General features: G+C 37.1%; 2 protein-coding genes across 3 annotated transcripts; both read left to right on the top strand.

The window, feature by feature from the left end:
- The first annotated feature begins 13 nt into the window (after positions 1-13).
- mat2b (methionine adenosyltransferase II, beta) lies at positions 14-8231 on the top strand. Of its 2 annotated transcripts, none has more exons than XM_048165738.1 (7): positions 14-156; positions 3280-3474; positions 3610-3724; positions 3802-3948; positions 4091-4284; positions 4483-4596; positions 7678-8231. In XM_048165738.1, exons 1-7 carry the CDS (start codon positions 127-129, stop codon positions 7852-7854), a joined length of 972 nt encoding a protein of 323 aa, XP_048021695.1. In that variant the 5' UTR covers positions 14-126; the 3' UTR covers positions 7855-8231. The 2 variants fall into 2 exon arrangements, with proteins under 2 accessions (XP_048021695.1, XP_048021694.1); XM_048165737.1 differs by lacking the exon at positions 14-156 and adding an exon at positions 206-929.
- Positions 8232-10033: 1802 nt separating this feature from the next.
- On the top strand, positions 10034-13781 carry zgc:165573 (cysteine-rich and transmembrane domain-containing protein 1). The gene is made up of 3 exons (XM_048165739.1): positions 10034-10285; positions 12460-12747; positions 13240-13781. Exons 2-3 carry the CDS (start codon positions 12483-12485, stop codon positions 13344-13346), a joined length of 372 nt encoding a protein of 123 aa, XP_048021696.1. The 5' UTR covers positions 10034-10285; positions 12460-12482; the 3' UTR covers positions 13347-13781.
- The last annotated feature ends 3583 nt before the right edge of the window (positions 13782-17364 follow it).

Genomic DNA, 17364 nt, shown 5'->3' with positions numbered 1-17364 from the left:
ACTTCTATACAAACACTGACAGACTTTTATTTTGAAATCAGCACTGCAGCTGCAGAACAAGGACTTGAAATGACATTTTCATATTCATGCTGAAGGCTTCACACTACACCTACATATAATCCAAACATGCCTGGTTTTAACTACGGGGATGATCAGGTAAATTTCAGATGCACTTAAATGGCATGTGTGTGATTTAAATTAGCCTCAGCATATATGTTCTTTAGGATTTCAGCTGCATCTCTGTACGAAGCTAATAAAACAGTCCTATTAATCATATTCTTTGGTAAAATGTTTATTTAACAGACGTTCATTTTTTTTTTAGAAATCTGCTTTCCATAGAGAAAACTAAATTTGTGCAAGTTCAGGCTGTTTTGAATCATTATGTGGCCATTATCTTTGTATCGGCTGCTTTAGGTATATTGTGAGGAAGTCATTCTGCCATTAATCTACTTTAAATTTTTACTCCTATAGAGTGTTTCAGTATTTTGTCATATTCACTTGCGAATGTTCTGATATATTATATTGATGATAGCCTTAGATGCTGTCAGACGAAACAGCTGACGAGAACTAAAGCGAAACTCAGCCGCATAAGAACTGCACAAAAGTGCGCAGCTATGATGCGCTAGAATATGTGTCTTTGTTTGGGTCAAAAGCCGCTGTTTACATTGCACGGATGGAATAGAGATTCACTGATCTGCAGAACACAAACGCACGTCAGCGTTACGTGCCTATGTTCTATAGATCATATCGGACGCGGGCCTAATTTGACAGCACGAGCCAGCCGTTCCAAGAGGGTTTAAGGATTGAGTGGCGCATTAGAAATAGAGGTCTCTCCTCCAGGATATGATAACTGTAGCCACACTGAAATGAGTATCAGAGATAAAGAGCTTAAGATACATTTCAAACCCGGGCACGTTGAGCTTGTTCAGGTAAGACTGTTAGACCATTTCAGAAAGCTCCTTCATGATATACAAGCCAAAGCAACTTTATTTCAAATTAATTCATTATAATCCAGGGAAAGCCGTTCTGCGGTCATTTCCCTGTTTAAATACAAATCATGTTATTGTTATGGCGTAGTTTAGTTTCAGTTTCCAGAACGCAAATCATGTTTGAATTGTGTATAATTTGCCATCACTTTAAAGTAGAAGGGATATGAGTGCCTTCCTGAGAAATTAGACACACAGTGCTTATTATGTTTAAATGTTGGTATATTAAACCGATGTGAGACGCTGTGTGTGTCGTTTATTCATTTAAACCCTCTGTTAATCCCATTAAACCTCTTTTTAAGCGTCTAAATTAAAGTCAAATTTAAGGTTACAGTGTGCTTGAGAGCAGATACGAAACAATGGAAAACCCAAATTTAATCTTAACAAATTAAACTTAAAGTCAATAAAATGTAACTTTAAATTCTGACTGGAGCTATATTATATATATATAATATATATACACACACATATATATTTATTCATGGCAATAACGTTTACACACCTACAGAAATGGACTGTGAACATCTAATGAGAACTTTCTACAACCAAAATCCAACCCAGTTGTAGTTCCACTAAATATCCTGAGTGTGGCGCTAAACTAAGACACCTGAGCACTGCAGTTTCAGCATCAACTGTACAACAGCATCGAGAACATTCGAGAGTCAGTGAGTCTGTAGGTTTCAAACGTTTGCAAATTAAAAAAAAAAAATCCCGTCCTCTCATTTTAGAGGACTAACGTTAGCTGTTTAAAGAAGGTTAGGGGTGTGTGCACACGTGCGAGGCTGAAAGCGGTGCTAGTTTAACACAAATGTATTTGTAAAGGCCATTTCCAAATGTCACCATCTATATTGACATGAGCTTAGTGCAGAATGTGTACTATAATAGAAAAAATAAGATAGGCCTACTCAGTTGCAAACATCCATTTCTTGGACTAAAAAGTTGACTAAACTGTCATTTAAACACAACAAACAATACTAATTTCAATTAACAACATAACATCTTTCAAATAACAAAATATAAAGTACAATTTACCTCATAACAAAACAATCGACGTCTGAGGTAAATTGTCTCGTCCCTCTTGTCACGCACTCCACTTAACTTTAACTTCAGTAACACAGTTCATCAACACGACGATAGATGATTCATATTAACTTCTCAAGAACGTTGTAATATCTTACCTTTCTTCGTTTGTTTTGCTGTTTGGAGAGAGGTGACAAAAAAACCTAATTAACTCGTCGACAATGGCTTTTTCCATCAGTTAGATGGAAGACGAATTAGACATGACGAATTGACATCATCTGCCAATGATTTGTGTGGGGGCGTGTTCAGGTCCGTGACGGGCGGCTCTAATTGGTTTTCAGTTGTGTCAATCACATCTCGGACCTGACATCGTTAGTCATCCCATAACTATAAATAATAATAATAATAATAATAATAATAATAAATAAAAACTTTATGGGCACAACGATGTATTGTTTTATAAAATTTAACCCAAGGATTGATTTGCAACAATTTATGAATAATTAAGAAAACATTCACATGTCTAAAGAACGCTTCATTTATAAAGTATTTGTTGTCTACAAACATCAAATAAACATCTTTAAACAAGCAGTTTTACATGCATTCTAATCCATAAACATCTTTAAGACATTTTAACATCTGACAGGAAACATTTTAAAGGCATATTGCAGATGAGCAAAAGCTCTGAAAAATACTAGCATCTTGCTACGAATAACGAATAGACACCTCTGTAGTGTTGTAGTCAAGACCACCTAATCCGAGACCAAGACAAGACCAAGACTTTGGGGGGTTGAGACCAAGACAAAGACCAAGGCAAGTCGAGACCGAGTCAAGACCAAGACCAGACTAGCACTCCTCAAGATTGTATACAAGTACTTTTTTGCAATCATATCTTGAATTTTGTAGGCATTTGTATTTAATTTTTGGTGCCATTTTTGACACAATCCCTTGTTGATTTCTGACCCGGCACAACAGTAACATAATAAATGAAATTAGAAATAAGCTATTGATTGCATTTGAAGTAGGAAGTTTTACATCCAATCAAATTAATGATGCTAACAAAGAAATCAGACAATGCAATGACAATTTAGCGATATCCCTGCAGTTGTGGTCTTGACCGGTCTTGAAATACCGAGTCCTTTTAGTCTGAGACCAAGACAAGGCAGAGACCAAGACAAGACCAAGACCTTCCAAAAATGGTCTTAAGACCGGTCTTGAGTACTATAACACTACACCTCTGCTATGTATGTATGTATACTATTCTGTCATTTAGGATGAAGTCTACACGCCATACCGGCGTGTGCTTGTAACTGGTGCAACAGGGCTGCTGGGCCGTGCTGTTTATAAAGAGTTCAAGAACAATGACTGGGATGCTTTGGGGTGTGGCTACAACCGTGCCCGGCCTTGCTTCCTGAAGTGTAATCTCTTAGATGAAGACGCAGTGCGTGGGGTCATTCAGGGCTTTCAGGTAACTTACGCTCCATCACATTATTACCCCAACCAGTAAGATCACCCACTGCTGCCCTCCTACCACCAGCACATTTTTTCATACAGTACATGCTTGATGTGTCAAAAGTGTTTTTCTCCATTTTGTGAATGTCAGCCTCATGTTATTGTGCACTGTGCTGCTGAGAGGAGGCCGGACGTGGTGGAGCGTCATACTGAAGCAGCCATGAACCTGAATGTGCACGCATGCACTACTCTGGCCAAAGAAGCAGGTCAGTGCTTAAGTGACGCATCTGTTACATATGGTTAAAAATGCTAAATTTCTTGTTAAAGTAATCCCTTTTCACAGGTGGCATCTTCCTCATCTACATCAGTACAGATTATGTATTTGATGGACGTAATCCTCCCTATGGAGAAAACGATGCCCCCAATCCTTTGAATTTGTATGGGAAGTCCAAGCTAGAGGGCGAAAGGGAGATTCTCAGACACTGCCCAGGTATGTTCTGTTTTTCAACCACATCTGAAAGGATCTGCTAGTTCTGTCTTGTTGAGACATGAGACATAATATTAGGAGAGCATAACATGCATGTTCCCTTTAAAAACAATCTCTGTTCTCTGTCTGTGTTTGCTCCGAGCAGGTGCAGCAATACTGCGAGTGCCCATTCTGTTCGGAGAGGTGGAGAAGGCTGAAGAGAGCGCAGTGACCGTTTTGTGGGACCGTGTTCAGGAGGGAGCCGAGAGCTGCACCATAGACCACTGTCAGCAACGCTTCCCCACCTACACTAATGATGTGGCACGTGTCTGTCGGAACATGGCAGAGAGAGCCCTTCAGGTGAGCCCCTTTGGTGTATACGTTATAGCAGGGGTGTCAAGCTCAATTTAGGTCAAGGGCTGGATTGAAAAGTCACCAAAATCACTTTGGTGTCCCCAAATAGACAATGCATGCACAATACATGTTCTACTTGAGCTTATAAAGTCCAGAATCAACTTATCCACTTAATTCAATACAGTGTGTTTCTGTTGCCCTCAGGATCCATCATTGCGTGGAATCTTCCATTACTCTGCCAAAGAGCAGATGACCAAATATGAGATAGCCTGTGCAATTGCAGATGCTTTCAACTTGCCTAGCAGTCATCTAATACCAGTGAGTAAAAAAAGAATAAACTGTGTGCTGAAAAGAGACCATCATCATATCCTCTGTCCTTCCTACAGTCAGAAATTAATGGGGGCTTGGGTCAAAAATGCAACCAAAATGAACAAAATGCCCCCCAAATTCATGATAAAGAGGCTCAAAATGCCCCTGTATAATTAAACTAAATTTATTACGAGTGTTGCATTTAAAGGTGCTAAAGAGGATCTTTTCGTCGACTGAGAAACCAAAGACTGTTACTGAGTTTTTGAAATGAGCGCATGCGTAAGAACAACCCCCCTCCCATTTCAAGGGAACGCCTCCCAAAACTCGTGCACGAGTATTGGAGCACAAGTGTTTACCACCGGCATTCGCTGTGTCGTGTTAGTGGATTCATTATGTCGGACTCACCGCAGGTAACTCATAATCTGCAGTTTTTTTTACTCCTGTCTCCTGACAAAAACATTGCATGCAGCGCCTGTGGAGTGTGGAAAGTTACTGGAGCCCGGAGCCGCACTCGTCTCTCACAAGGAACGTCACGGCAGTGATTGACAAGCCAGAGGACCAATCGTTTACGCGATCATCGGCTGATGTTTTTAAGGCCCTACCTCGTGCACAGATGATGTATATTAATATTATTCCTTTCAGTGCACCTAATAAATAGTCTTTTATCAGTTAGTAAAGACAGTTTCAAGTAATATTGCAAAAATGTATAAAACAAAACATCCTCTTTAGCACCTTTAAAGTGAGTTCTTTGCTCGTTTCTGTATATAATTTAATTCCAATTCGAATAACCGTATTGTTTTTTGTGCTATTAAAATAACCAAGTCTTTATTTTCTAATATGTAAAAAGGAATAAACTAATTCATAAATGGTTCTTAGCTTGTTTTGTCTGTGTAGCCTACAAGACTAGAGGGTATGCATTGACGTCACTTTTCCCCTCAGCCGGACTGAATGCCAAAAGATTCTGCTGCATGACTGGATTTAACTGGAGAAACTGCGAAAACGCAAGTAAAACAAACGATTCTAAGTTTAAACTAAGGTTGGACATGATATAGTGTTCATTACAACTTACCAAAGATCCAGTAATCCATGGATATTGACATGCAGCTAGGAATCAAGTTTCCTGATGCCGGGGAAATACATTAAGCACATTTGCCTGTGAACACTTTATACACCTATCAGGAATAACATTATGACCACTGACAGATGAAGTGAATAACACTGATTATCTCTTCATCATGGCATCTGTTAGAGGGTGGGATATATTAGGCAGCAAGTGAACGTTCAAGTGATCATTCTGAAGCAGGAAAAATGGGCAAGCGTAAGGATTTGAGCGAGTTTGACAAGGGCCAAATTGTGATGGCTAGATGACTGGGTCAGAGCATCTCCAAAACTGCAGTTCTTGTGGAGTGTTCCCGGTCTGCAGTGGTCAGTATCTATCAAAAGTGGTACAAGGAAGTAACAGTGGTGAACCGGCGACAGGGTCATGGGCGGACAAGGATCATTGATGCACGTGGGGAGTGAAGGCTGGCCCGTGTGGTCCAATCCAACAGACAAGCTACTGTAGCTCAAATTACTCAAGAAGTTAATGCTGGTTCTGATAGAACGGTGTCAGAATACACAGTTCATCACAGTTTGTTGTGTATGGTGCTGCATTGCAGCAGACCAGTCAGGATGCCCATGCTGACTCCTGTCCACCGCTGAAAGCGCCAACAGTGGACACGAGAGCATCAGAACTGGACCACGGAGCAATGGAAGAAGGTGACCTGGTCTGATGAATCATGTTTTCTTTTACATCACGTGGATGGCTGGGTGCATGTGCATCACTTACCTGGGGAACACATGGTACCAGGATGCACTATGGGAAGAAGGCAAGCCGGTGGAGGCACTGTGATGCTTTGGGTAATGTTCTGCTGGGAAACCTTGTGTCCTGCCATCCACATGGATGTTACTTTGACACGTACCAACTATCTAAGCATTGTTGCAGACCATGTACATCCTTTCATGGAAACGGTATTCCCTGGTGGCTGTGGCCTCTTTCAGCAGGATAATGCGCCCTGCCACTGGTTCAGGAATGGTTTTAGGGGCACAACAACAAGTTTGAGGTGTTGTCTTGGCCTCTAAATTCCCCAGATCTCAATCCAATCAAGCATCTGTGAGATGTGCTGAACAAACAAGTCCGATCCATGGAAGCTCCACCTCGCAACTTACAGGACTTAAAGGATCTGCTGCTAACATCTTGGTGCCAGATACCACAGCACACCTTCAGTGGTCTAGAGGAGTCCATGCCAGCGATCCATTTGCTTCTCTTTTCTGCAGCTTTCGGCCATCTGTAAAAATATACCTTTTCTAATTTTCTTGTCAAAACTATCTGTGCAGTCAATCGCACAGCTCGTTCCTGTTTTAGATGTGTTTTGGTGTTTTTCGCGGAATTCACACTGAAAACCAATGCTGCAACTCAGTCTTTTTGCCACTCAGTCACGAAGACGTCACATGAATACCCTCTATATGACTTGCTGTTTCCAAACACATAAAAACATTATTTATGTTCTATTAATCAACGTTACTAATAATTATTACAAAGTCAAGAGCAATAATCAACAATAATGATTATTTTAAGAATTTTGTAGCCCTACCCTCACCCTGTAATGAATTTCTGTTTATTTTTTAATTTTATGATTTATATACTTAATGTAGTCTATTTACATTATGGGAATGTTGTCTGAATATGTGTATTCCACCTCTGAGCAGCATTAAACAGCTGTGTAAATAAACTAACATGGCATGTCAGATGCAGCTTCTGTTCCACCTTTGCCGTGTAAAGATAACTTTTGTTGATAAAATTGTATTTACCAGGGGGCTAATATAGCCCCTTAATAGAAGGGGTTAATTTCTGACCCTGGTACAGTCTGTATATACATTCCTTACTCTTGCATTTAACCAAATGCATATTATAGCTATATGTGGAATGTTCATGTAAACATACTCCTTTTATAGTGAAAAATATTTCACTGCCCTACTTCTTGACTCCAGTCTTGGTGTTTAGTACTATCTGTTTAGTTATTTAATGTGATAATCTGTTTGTGTGTGTAGATGACAGAGCAGCCTGCTGGAGCAGGAGCTCAGAGGCCACAAAACGCCCAGTTAGAGTGCTCACGTTTGGAGCTCCTCGGCCTGAGCGTGGAGTCCACCCCTTTCAAGACTGCCATAAGAGACAGCCTATGGCCCTTCCAGCATGACAAACGATGGAGGCAGACCGTCTTTCATTAAGGCAACAACTAAATCCCAAACTCCAGAAGAAAACAAGGGCCACACTCTTTAAATGTTTAGCATTTAAATATTTCACTGAAGCATCAGTCCTATTTTATAACAGGTCGTTGCTCTTTAAGTCCTGCAGCTTTGTTTGATGTTGAAGCCTACATTTATTATAGCCAACAGGTATTTCACCTCTATGTGTTTTTGTGTGGATTGCACTATGGATTATTGAGTCCTCAACTATATTTTGTGGGTTTTTTCCTAAATTGTATTAGTTTATGTAAGCTGAAGACAAGAATGTTTGATAAAGGAACAGATGATATCCTCAGTTACTGCAGTTCTTTCTTTCTTTCTTTCTTTCTTTAAATAAAAATAAATAAATAAAATAATAATAAACACCAGACATTTATTTGAGAGAAAGAGAATGCATAAATTAAGTGTCAGGAAGTTAAAATCGAGCCTTTCTTGATGATTAAAGATTTTTTTCCCCATATACTTTATGTAACAGGAGTGTTATTTAAGAATAGATAAGGCTACAAACACTTGAATGACCACAAAAGTTACAACCATTACAGTAGTTTGTTCCAGAAGCAGAGCATCAAGATATTATGGCTTAAAAAGTTTGCTAGTAACCCTGCCTCATTATTATTGTATTAACATCTAAATACTGTAAATGTTTTCGTAAATATTTCAAGTAAACTCAGTCTTAACCACGTAAATGACTGTTTCCTCAATTTCACAATTCTGTTGAATCCCTTTAACCAGCAAAAGCCAGTTCCTTAATTACTCCAAGAAGTGACATAGGCTATTACTAATGAATTTTATGAATTCTGTAAGGTTTTGTTTTATTAGTTAGTTTGTATCACTTTAAAAACATTACATCCTGTTGGATAAAATTACAGCAATAGATCATTAAAATGTTCAAAAGATGTTTCAAAAGCATCAGTTTGCTCTCAATCCTTCACTGGGCAGTGAATCACTGATCTTATTTCTTTCTTGTCCGTCATCCTGTTATTTATTATTATTATATAGATCATGTTAATTGTCTTGTCATTGTGTAGTCAACGTATAATATAAAGAAAAAGTACCTGAGATTGACCAGAGCTTATTTCTGAAAATAGGATATGCCAAAACAAGCATAATTTTCTATAAGTTACAGAACTCAAAATGACACGACAGACCCGACTATTTTATATTAGTATTAATAATATATTACTATAAAACATTAGTGATAAACTTGTGTTATCAAACATGATATTTTTTTTATTTTTATTATTGATGCTCAAAACAGTACACAGGTAATAACAAAATACAAAGGGGGACAATTTAAATTGAACAGATTGACAAATTATGAGAATTACATGATACTGAAAAAAGGAAAATAACTACAAACAGATAATGTTTTTAAGGCTTTTTTTGTTTTCAGACAATTTAATTGAAGCGAGGTATTTTCCAAATTCTTTTATAAAAACAAGAAAAAGAGGTTTAGTATTTAGATATATAGATTTATGAATGTGGAATTTAGCTAGTAACAAGATCAAATTAATAACATAAAACTGACTTTTTTTTTTTAGATTACTCATAGTGAAACAAAAACCTAGTACCACATCCTTCCAGTACAACACACAATCATTATAAACTTAATTCCTAATAAATCCTGTGACATCTTGCCAAAACATTTTAGTAAAGGGACGTTATTAAACATGATTTTATTTTTATTTTTTTTATTATTCAGAGAACAGTAACATACAGTATGTCAAGAAACAATATCAAAAAGGAAAAGAAGGAGAGGAAAAAAATAACAAATTACAACAAATAAAACAGAGTGCCAGGGGGAAGTAAATATAAAAATTATATTTATCAAAACATAGATAGACAATATACATATATATACATATTCATACACGTATACATACATATATAAAAATCAAATAAATGTATTACAAAGTACAAAAGCTTTCAAAGTTCTTAAAGCTTTCTTGTTTAAAGAGTCTCTGATATACTGTCAATATATATAGATATCTCAGTCAAAAAAAATCATAACATTTGGTTTCTTATTGGTAAATTTGCACTTATGAATGTGAATTTTGGTTAACAATATAAGTACATTAATTAGGTAAAAGCGTTATCCAACATGATTCCCATGTTATTTCGTGTCGTGGTGACGTTTCCCCAAATGGGCGGAGTCATTGGGTTGCGGTGCACGCGCTGCTGTATAGCGGTCAGCTGATATTACCAGAGTACTTTCCAATGAGAGTCCGCGCACCGCTGTCTACGTGACATCACCGTTGTGACCTAATCGAGAAGCGTTATTTTGTCCGAGATTGCAGCTTCAACGGTTTACGCCCGTCTTCAGCGACGAAATAATAACGAAATAAAACACTGAAAGACAGCAGACGAAGTACCGGCGCAGTTCTCTGAAAAGAAACAAGTTTTTCCTCCAAAGGTAACAAAGGAAAACACGTTCTTTGCCTTTTCTATACAATACACGTTAACCACATAAAATGTCTTTCGTCCTATAAATATTTAGTGTCGTTTGCTAGTGAATATGTTTGTTTTTTGGTTCTGTCAAACATTGACTGCTGAATGGTAGGGTTGGTAGTTTCAGGGTCTTACCGCCCCTCCATTTCCTCCACACGTACTATGGCGCACAAGAAATATCTCTTGACCAAGATGACATAAAGCTATTCTATTATTAGATATTGTAAGACATGGAAGATATAACGTATTATTCAAGTTATTGTGTTTGTATTGCAAACTACTGTGTTTTCATAATGTGTGTGTCGCACATTTATTCGCGTGGGTGAATAAGATCCTGACCTTTGCTTGGTAGTAGGTGAACAATCATCTGGTTGTGAATGAATCAGATCCAGAGTAGTCGCCTGATTCGTATTATCTTCACTGCAGTTTCTGTAACACTACTGCATTCACCGTCAGAGAGACAGTGAGGCTTGTTAATGTATAGGCCAAAAACAATAGATGTGCTTGACACTTATTATCATCATTAGCTCAGTTTAGACTCAGCTCAAGTCATTTCAGATGGTGTGTCTAGTTTAGCTAGTTATCAGCTTGTACTGTGATTCTTAAGATATTTTGATTAGTCAGTTCCCTCTTATTATCAGAGCAAGTTTGTGAAATGTTTTAAGTAACTTTGAGTGTGTAAATAATTAACTGGAAGATTGAAGTATAAATCTGCTTGCATGCCTCAAAAAACACACTAGTATTTGTACATGTGTAACATATGTAAGTGGATATGCCTGTTAAATTATACAATTTAAAGGTTTTCAGAGCAAAGATTAAACTTATAGGTATGAATTATGATTATGTGACAATATTGTCCTGATCCACAACAATAAAAGTGTGTGTGTGTGTAGATTTGCTCTGTGTGTATCAGGGGTTTCATTCAGCATCATCTCTGTTGTCTTGAGCAATGCATTGCCAGCTTGTTCCATTAAGAGCCATTAAGTTAATAATTTACCATCACTGAGTCAAGAGAGCACTGTTTGACTTCAGCTAGATCAAATACTCTCACCGCCATTGTAAGTGTATTTGTCAGTGCTGATGCCATTTCCATGGACAGAATATTCCTGTTAATGAGGCTTGATATTCACTGATAATATAAAGAGGTGTTTTTGGCCCATGTACTGGGTGATATTTAGAAATATGACTCATGATGCATCCAATGATTCAGATAGAGATTGCCTCCTATTTACAGAATTTTTTCCCAAAACAGTAATTTTGAATAAATAACAGAGACTGCAGTCAAAGTAGATGATGCCATATTTAATTTGATGTGATTGAAAGATCTATATGACTGTCTGTCTGTCCCTCATAGCCTCATTGTCTTTTATTTCATATTAAATATGCCTTTGATTCTTAATAAGGTCTATCAGTTAATCTACCTTTTTTTTTTTTTTTAATCTTTTGAGCATTGTTACGTGTATTTATGTGATATACACTATTGTATAAAAAAAATTGGGGGCTGTAAATTTTTTTTATTATTTTTTTTATTTATTTTAAGAAATTAACAATTAACACTCAAAATTGATAAAAATGACAGTAAAGATATTTATAGTGTTACAAAATATTTCTATTTCAAATAAATTCTGTTCTTTTAAACTTTCTATTCATTAAAAAATCCTGAAAAATTCATTTATAATAATAAGAAATGTTTCTTGAGCATCAAATCAGCATATCAGAATGATTTCTGAAGGATCATGTGACACTGAAGACTAGAGTAATGATGCTGAAAATTCAGCTTTGCGTCACAGGAATAAATTAAATTTTAAAATATATTAAGATATTTCAAATTGTAATATTATTTCACAGACTTTGAAATAAAAAAAAATCTTACAAACCCTTAAAACAGTAGTTGCACACCGAGATACATGCATAGACTGTTAAAACCAAGCAAACAAAAAATAGGATAAATGCACAATTTAATAATTTTTAAAAATTTGCAGTAATTAACTGATGAGTAATGCGTTCAAGAAGACGAGAGAGAGCCATTGGTGCACTTGACGTCATGTGTCTTAAACATGTTTTCTTTTGTATAATCTTAATGTAACCACTGAAACTGCAACAGGAAGTAATTATTATTGTTTCATTGTTTTCTCCCAGGTAGCCAGCTCAGTTCCGTGTAGATGAATTATGAGCAGCCTCCCCCCTACACAGGGCCTGGCCCCACTGCTCCAGGATACCCCCCTCCCAACGCTCCTGGATACCCTCCTCAGGGATACCCTGCACAGCCATACCAAGGATATCCAGTAAACACAGACCAGCCCAACCCTGGTTACCCGAACTACCCTCCAGGACCCCCTGGGTCATATCCGGTCCAGCCAGGATACCAGGGGTACCCACAACCACCGTATGGAGGCCCAATGTATGGGGAACCTCCTAAAAACACTGGTAAGATTGTTGATTTCCTGTCACGTCGAACATTCTCGTTTACACAATCTTTGGGTTAGTTTCACTCATAAACATCCTCATTTGTAACAGTGAGGTCAACAGATTTACACAAAACACAGTTAGCACAGTTACTGGAAATGTTTGTTGCTCATACTTTCTGCAGCAGCTGTGTAATTATTTTAGCTGTATTATTTTTCTTGGTGTTCTTTGATGTTAAACTAAGTTTAATAGGAAGTTAACGCAGGTCAGAGGATTACAGTATGTTTAGCTTCTACTAGGTTTTTAAATTATGTTTTAATTAAATATATTAAATAATTAAAGTCTAATGGACTCTCATATACAGTGGGGACCCTCTGAGAACAATCTGAAAACATGGAAAATCCATACCAAATACTAAGACATTCTGAAATTCTTGTTGAAATATAAATATATATATAACGTATACATGTAATATTTCAGAATCAGAGCTCTATGTCTGTGTTTTTCCTCCAGTGTATGTTGTGGAGCAGGGCAGACGGGAGGATTCTGGGGACCAGGCATGTTTAACTGCTTGTTGGACGGCTCTGTGTTGCTGTTGTCTCTGGGACATGTTGACTTAGAATAATGAAAAAACCCACTGTGAGCCCCTCCTTCATTTGTAATGATCTTTCACTCCGTATTTCAATCCTTATTTAATGTATGACTACTGAAAAATAACCGAGAAACAAATAGAGCAATGTTTTTGTTGTAGCGTCCATTTCCAGTAGCTCAGCTTGAAGTACCTCTTTTTATTCCTTCAATGACGCACGATACGCACTGAGAGACTGATTACACGCATCGATCTTATTTGTAGAGGCCTATTAAACAGAATGTTTTTATTATTTATCTTATACAAATGTCATCTTTAATGAATGCAAAAATTTACAATTTGCTTGAATATAGGCCAGATTTGATAATCAAATGTGGCCTTGCACAGTCTGTGAATGTTTGATCTGTCTTAATATGAGTCAATCAAAGAAAAACATTTGTTTCTATTAAATAAATGATGGAAATAAGTCATGTCATTGCTTTTGTGTACTCAAAATGTATTTTCAGTGTAGTTTCTGCGCTACTAGCATCACCAAATGGGACTGCAAAAATAATGACTTTTCAAACTAATTTTCTGGACACTCCTTCAGTGTTGCTCTGACGGGATGGTGTGGGTGCTCAGTGTTTTGAAAGCACCACAGTGTTTACATATTTTGAGGAAACCAACTTACAGCGTACTGAACAGAGATAGAAGTATTTTAACATTTTGTTTTATAAATGTATCTCCTCTTCTGAAGCATTTGGCAAAATTTCAATTCTGAACATTTAATTGCGCATCTTGTGAACTTTTTAACAAAATATGAGGCAGCAGACCTGAACCTTTGGCACAAAGTATAAAATTATTGGCTAATTTATTATCAGCTTTATATAGATTTCTAACTAAATTAGATATACTAGACTATACAATAGACTGGGAATCCCGTTAGGAATTGTTTGCTGAGCTGCAAATGCATTTTTAATGAGGAATCTTTTTATTAGTTGTCTCACCTCACTGGCTCTTCTCTGTGGTGTTTTGAACTGTTCCAGCTCTCAGGTCTACTCTCATTTAAGCAATACAAAACTGATCACTTACAAGAATCTCTGTTGTTTGTACGTTCATAAAAGATATCTGCTAATTTGGGGCTTTAGATACAATGAGCATATGTCTTTGCCAGACCCTAATGTTAGTGTTTTACATACGTAGGTGTGTGTTGAAATACACAAGATTACCAAATGTCAAGACGCATCAAGTTCCTGGTACACTGCATTTATGAGTAGGTGACATAACGTGTTTGTTTTGCGTCTTTTCAACATGTATTTACCAGAATCTCGAGAGAAAAGTGCAACACTCTTGAGTGATTCCTTCCCCCAGCACCAGTGTTCATCAGTTCACTGGAAGTGGTTCCCATGGGTGTAAACTTAACACCTGCATTGCAACAGGCTATTTAAAGCCGAGCTGTGTTCACCTTTTTTTTTTTTTTCTCACTCTCAGCACTGACAGCTACAGCCGGCCTAATCATTGACCGTTCGTTCTGGCCCCTTAATGGCAATGACAGTGAAATAATTACAGATTAATTACTATATTCTTTCTATTGAATGGTGGAATTCTTTTGACAAAGTTCAGTATTCTGAATCTCTGCAGCCGTTTATGTTTGTCAGTCCTTGTATTCCACAGACATCTTCACAAAACTCTTCCTGATGTTCTCAGCATGACTGTCATTCCACCTCACTGGCCCCAGACAATCACTGTTTGACTTCTGGCATTTTAACTTCAATTCTGGATAAGGGAATAACAGGACAAATCATTGTTCTCTGTGCGTTCACAATGTAACAGTGTCATGGAACTGCTGAGTCAGTAATTACAGCATAGGCTCAACTGCAGAGACATATGCTAGTATTTCAGGTTGAAAAGAATCATCTGGACACAATATAATGCAGTTTTGATGAATCTTTGGGAATTTAGATTTGTGTTGACAGATCTTTAAAGGTGATAAAGAGGATCTTTTCGTCGACTGAGAAACCAAAGACTGATACTGAGTTTTTGAAATGAGCGCATGCGTAAGAACAACCCCCCTTTCTTTCGAGGGAACGCCTCCCAAAATTCGTGCACGAGTATTGGAACACGAGTGTTTACCACCGGCAGTGGCTGTGTCGTGTTAGTGGATTCATTATGTCGGACTCACCGCAGGTAACTCATAATCTGCAGTTGTTACTCCTGTCAAAAACATTGCATGCGGCGCCTGTGGAGTGTGGAAAGTTACTGGAGCGCGCAGCCGCGCTCTTCTCGCACAAGGAACGTCATGGCAGTGATTGACAAGCCAGAGGGCCAATCGTTTACACGATGATCGCGTAAACGATTGGCTGATGTTTTTAAGGCCATACCTCGTGCACAGATGATGTATATTAATATTATTTTTTTCAGTGCACCTAATAAATAGTCTTTTATCAGTTAGTAAAGACAGTTTCAAGTAATATTGCAAAAATGTATAAAACAAAACATCCTCTTTACCACCTTTAAGTCATGATTAAGACATATTTGACAAACATGCAATCCTTCAGTGATAGATCATTACATTTTAGTAAAAAAAAATGTTTACCCACAATGAAAAATAGAATCATGTACACCTTAAATAACATTTTTCTTTTAGAAAGAAAGAATTGTTGGGATTGAGGTTGGTGTACTTATAAATTTGATCTTTAGATAAAAAATAAATAAAACGGTCACCTCATAATTTCATTAAAGGGATAGTTCACCCCAAAAAAATTCTGTCATCATTTACTCACCTTCAAGTTGTTCCAAACCTGTATGAAATTCTTTTTTTCTGAAGAAGATATTTTAAAGAATGTGGGTAACCAAATAGATTCTGGTCCCAATTAACTTTGTAACCATTGTATTTTTTTTCTCTCTCCATACTATGGAAGTCAATGGGGATCAGCAACTGCTTAGTTACTCACATTCTTCAAAGTATCTTCTTTTATGTTCCACAGAAGAAAGAAACTCATACAGGTTTGGAACAACTTGAGGGTGAGTAAATTATGACAGACATTTAATTTTTTTTGGGTAAACTAACAATTTAAGTGAATTCTGCAATTAAGGACTTTTGTATGGAGTTAATATTGTGCCATAATTAAACAAATCCAGTATTTTGCAAACAAACACAATCTGCTCTGCAAAGGAAAACTCGACTCGCAAACAAACAAAGTGATGTGCAAATACAAAGGTCAGTTTAAGTGAAAACGCAGAGGAGTAACAAATATATGTACTGTTTTACAAATATAAATAAATGAGCCTACTTCATATTTCACAAATAAATACAAACCATCCTACAAATGGCATGTAACCTTTGAACAAATACCGAATCTAGTGCATACAAACACATACCTGTCTGTTACGATTGTAAGACACGTGCCTTTTTATGAGATCTCTTGGCTTGATTTTCTCTCAAATGTGTGCAGGCAGATTTTCTCACAAATGCAGTTGAGCAACTTCCTCTTCCAAAACAGCAGATGGCGCTTTGCTATGGGTCAATTCATGCTAGTCTCCTGAGAGAAGCACTGAAACATGCATTTATAATAATAACAATAAACTTTATTTTATAGCATCTTTAAAAGTTGCATCTCAAAGCACTTTACAAGAACATACAAATACAATGGAATAGGCGAAATAAAAGATAGAAACATGCATCAAAACACATTTCAAGACATATATAGTTATATATAAAACAAAATAATCACGTATAGAAAATAAGTTTACATGGAGTGTACAGCTGACAAAAATGACTGGTGAACAGGTGAGCTGGGCGTTTCTCAATACCAAGTACGCAAAGTTTGGTAATTCCACATTATCTGCAAAATGAAACAGCAGCAATCTTGATAACATCATTCGGCTCACTCTGGCTTATCTCTGTATGTATAACCACCAGAAATATGTTATACAAAACATGTTATAAAACACCAATCTGCCTCTTTTCATTTTCATTTAAACATATTAATAATAGCCACACATATTTGGTTCAGGCAATGCTTACATTGATTATCTTCACTGCATGTACAGTACCGGTCAAAAGTTTA

Source organism: Megalobrama amblycephala, linkage group LG18, assembly GCF_018812025.1.
Source record: "Megalobrama amblycephala isolate DHTTF-2021 linkage group LG18, ASM1881202v1, whole genome shotgun sequence".
In the NCBI taxonomy this organism is placed as follows: domain Eukaryota; kingdom Metazoa; phylum Chordata; class Actinopteri; order Cypriniformes; family Xenocyprididae; genus Megalobrama; species Megalobrama amblycephala.
Note: the sequence above shows the minus strand (reverse complement) of the source record. Positions and strands in the feature narration are given on the sequence as shown.

Bases quoted from the DNA above. Each gene is read 5' to 3' on its own strand.
- mat2b (XM_048165737.1), top strand. From the start codon at position 867: ATGAGTATCAGAGATAAAGAGCTTAAGATACATTTCAAACCCGGGCAC. The intron at 930-3,279 runs GTAAGACTGTTA...TCTGTCATTTAG, and splicing joins GGCACGTTGAGCTTGTTCAG to GATGAAGTCTACACGCCATA. The intron at 3,949-4,090 runs GTATGTTCTGTT...TGCTCCGAGCAG, and splicing joins GATTCTCAGACACTGCCCAG to GTGCAGCAATACTGCGAGTG.
- zgc:165573 (XM_048165739.1), top strand. From the start codon at position 12,483: ATGAATTATGAGCAGCCTCCCCCCTACACAGGGCCTGGCCCCACTGCT. The intron at 12,748-13,239 runs GTAAGATTGTTG...TTTTTCCTCCAG, and splicing joins GGAACCTCCTAAAAACACTG to TGTATGTTGTGGAGCAGGGC.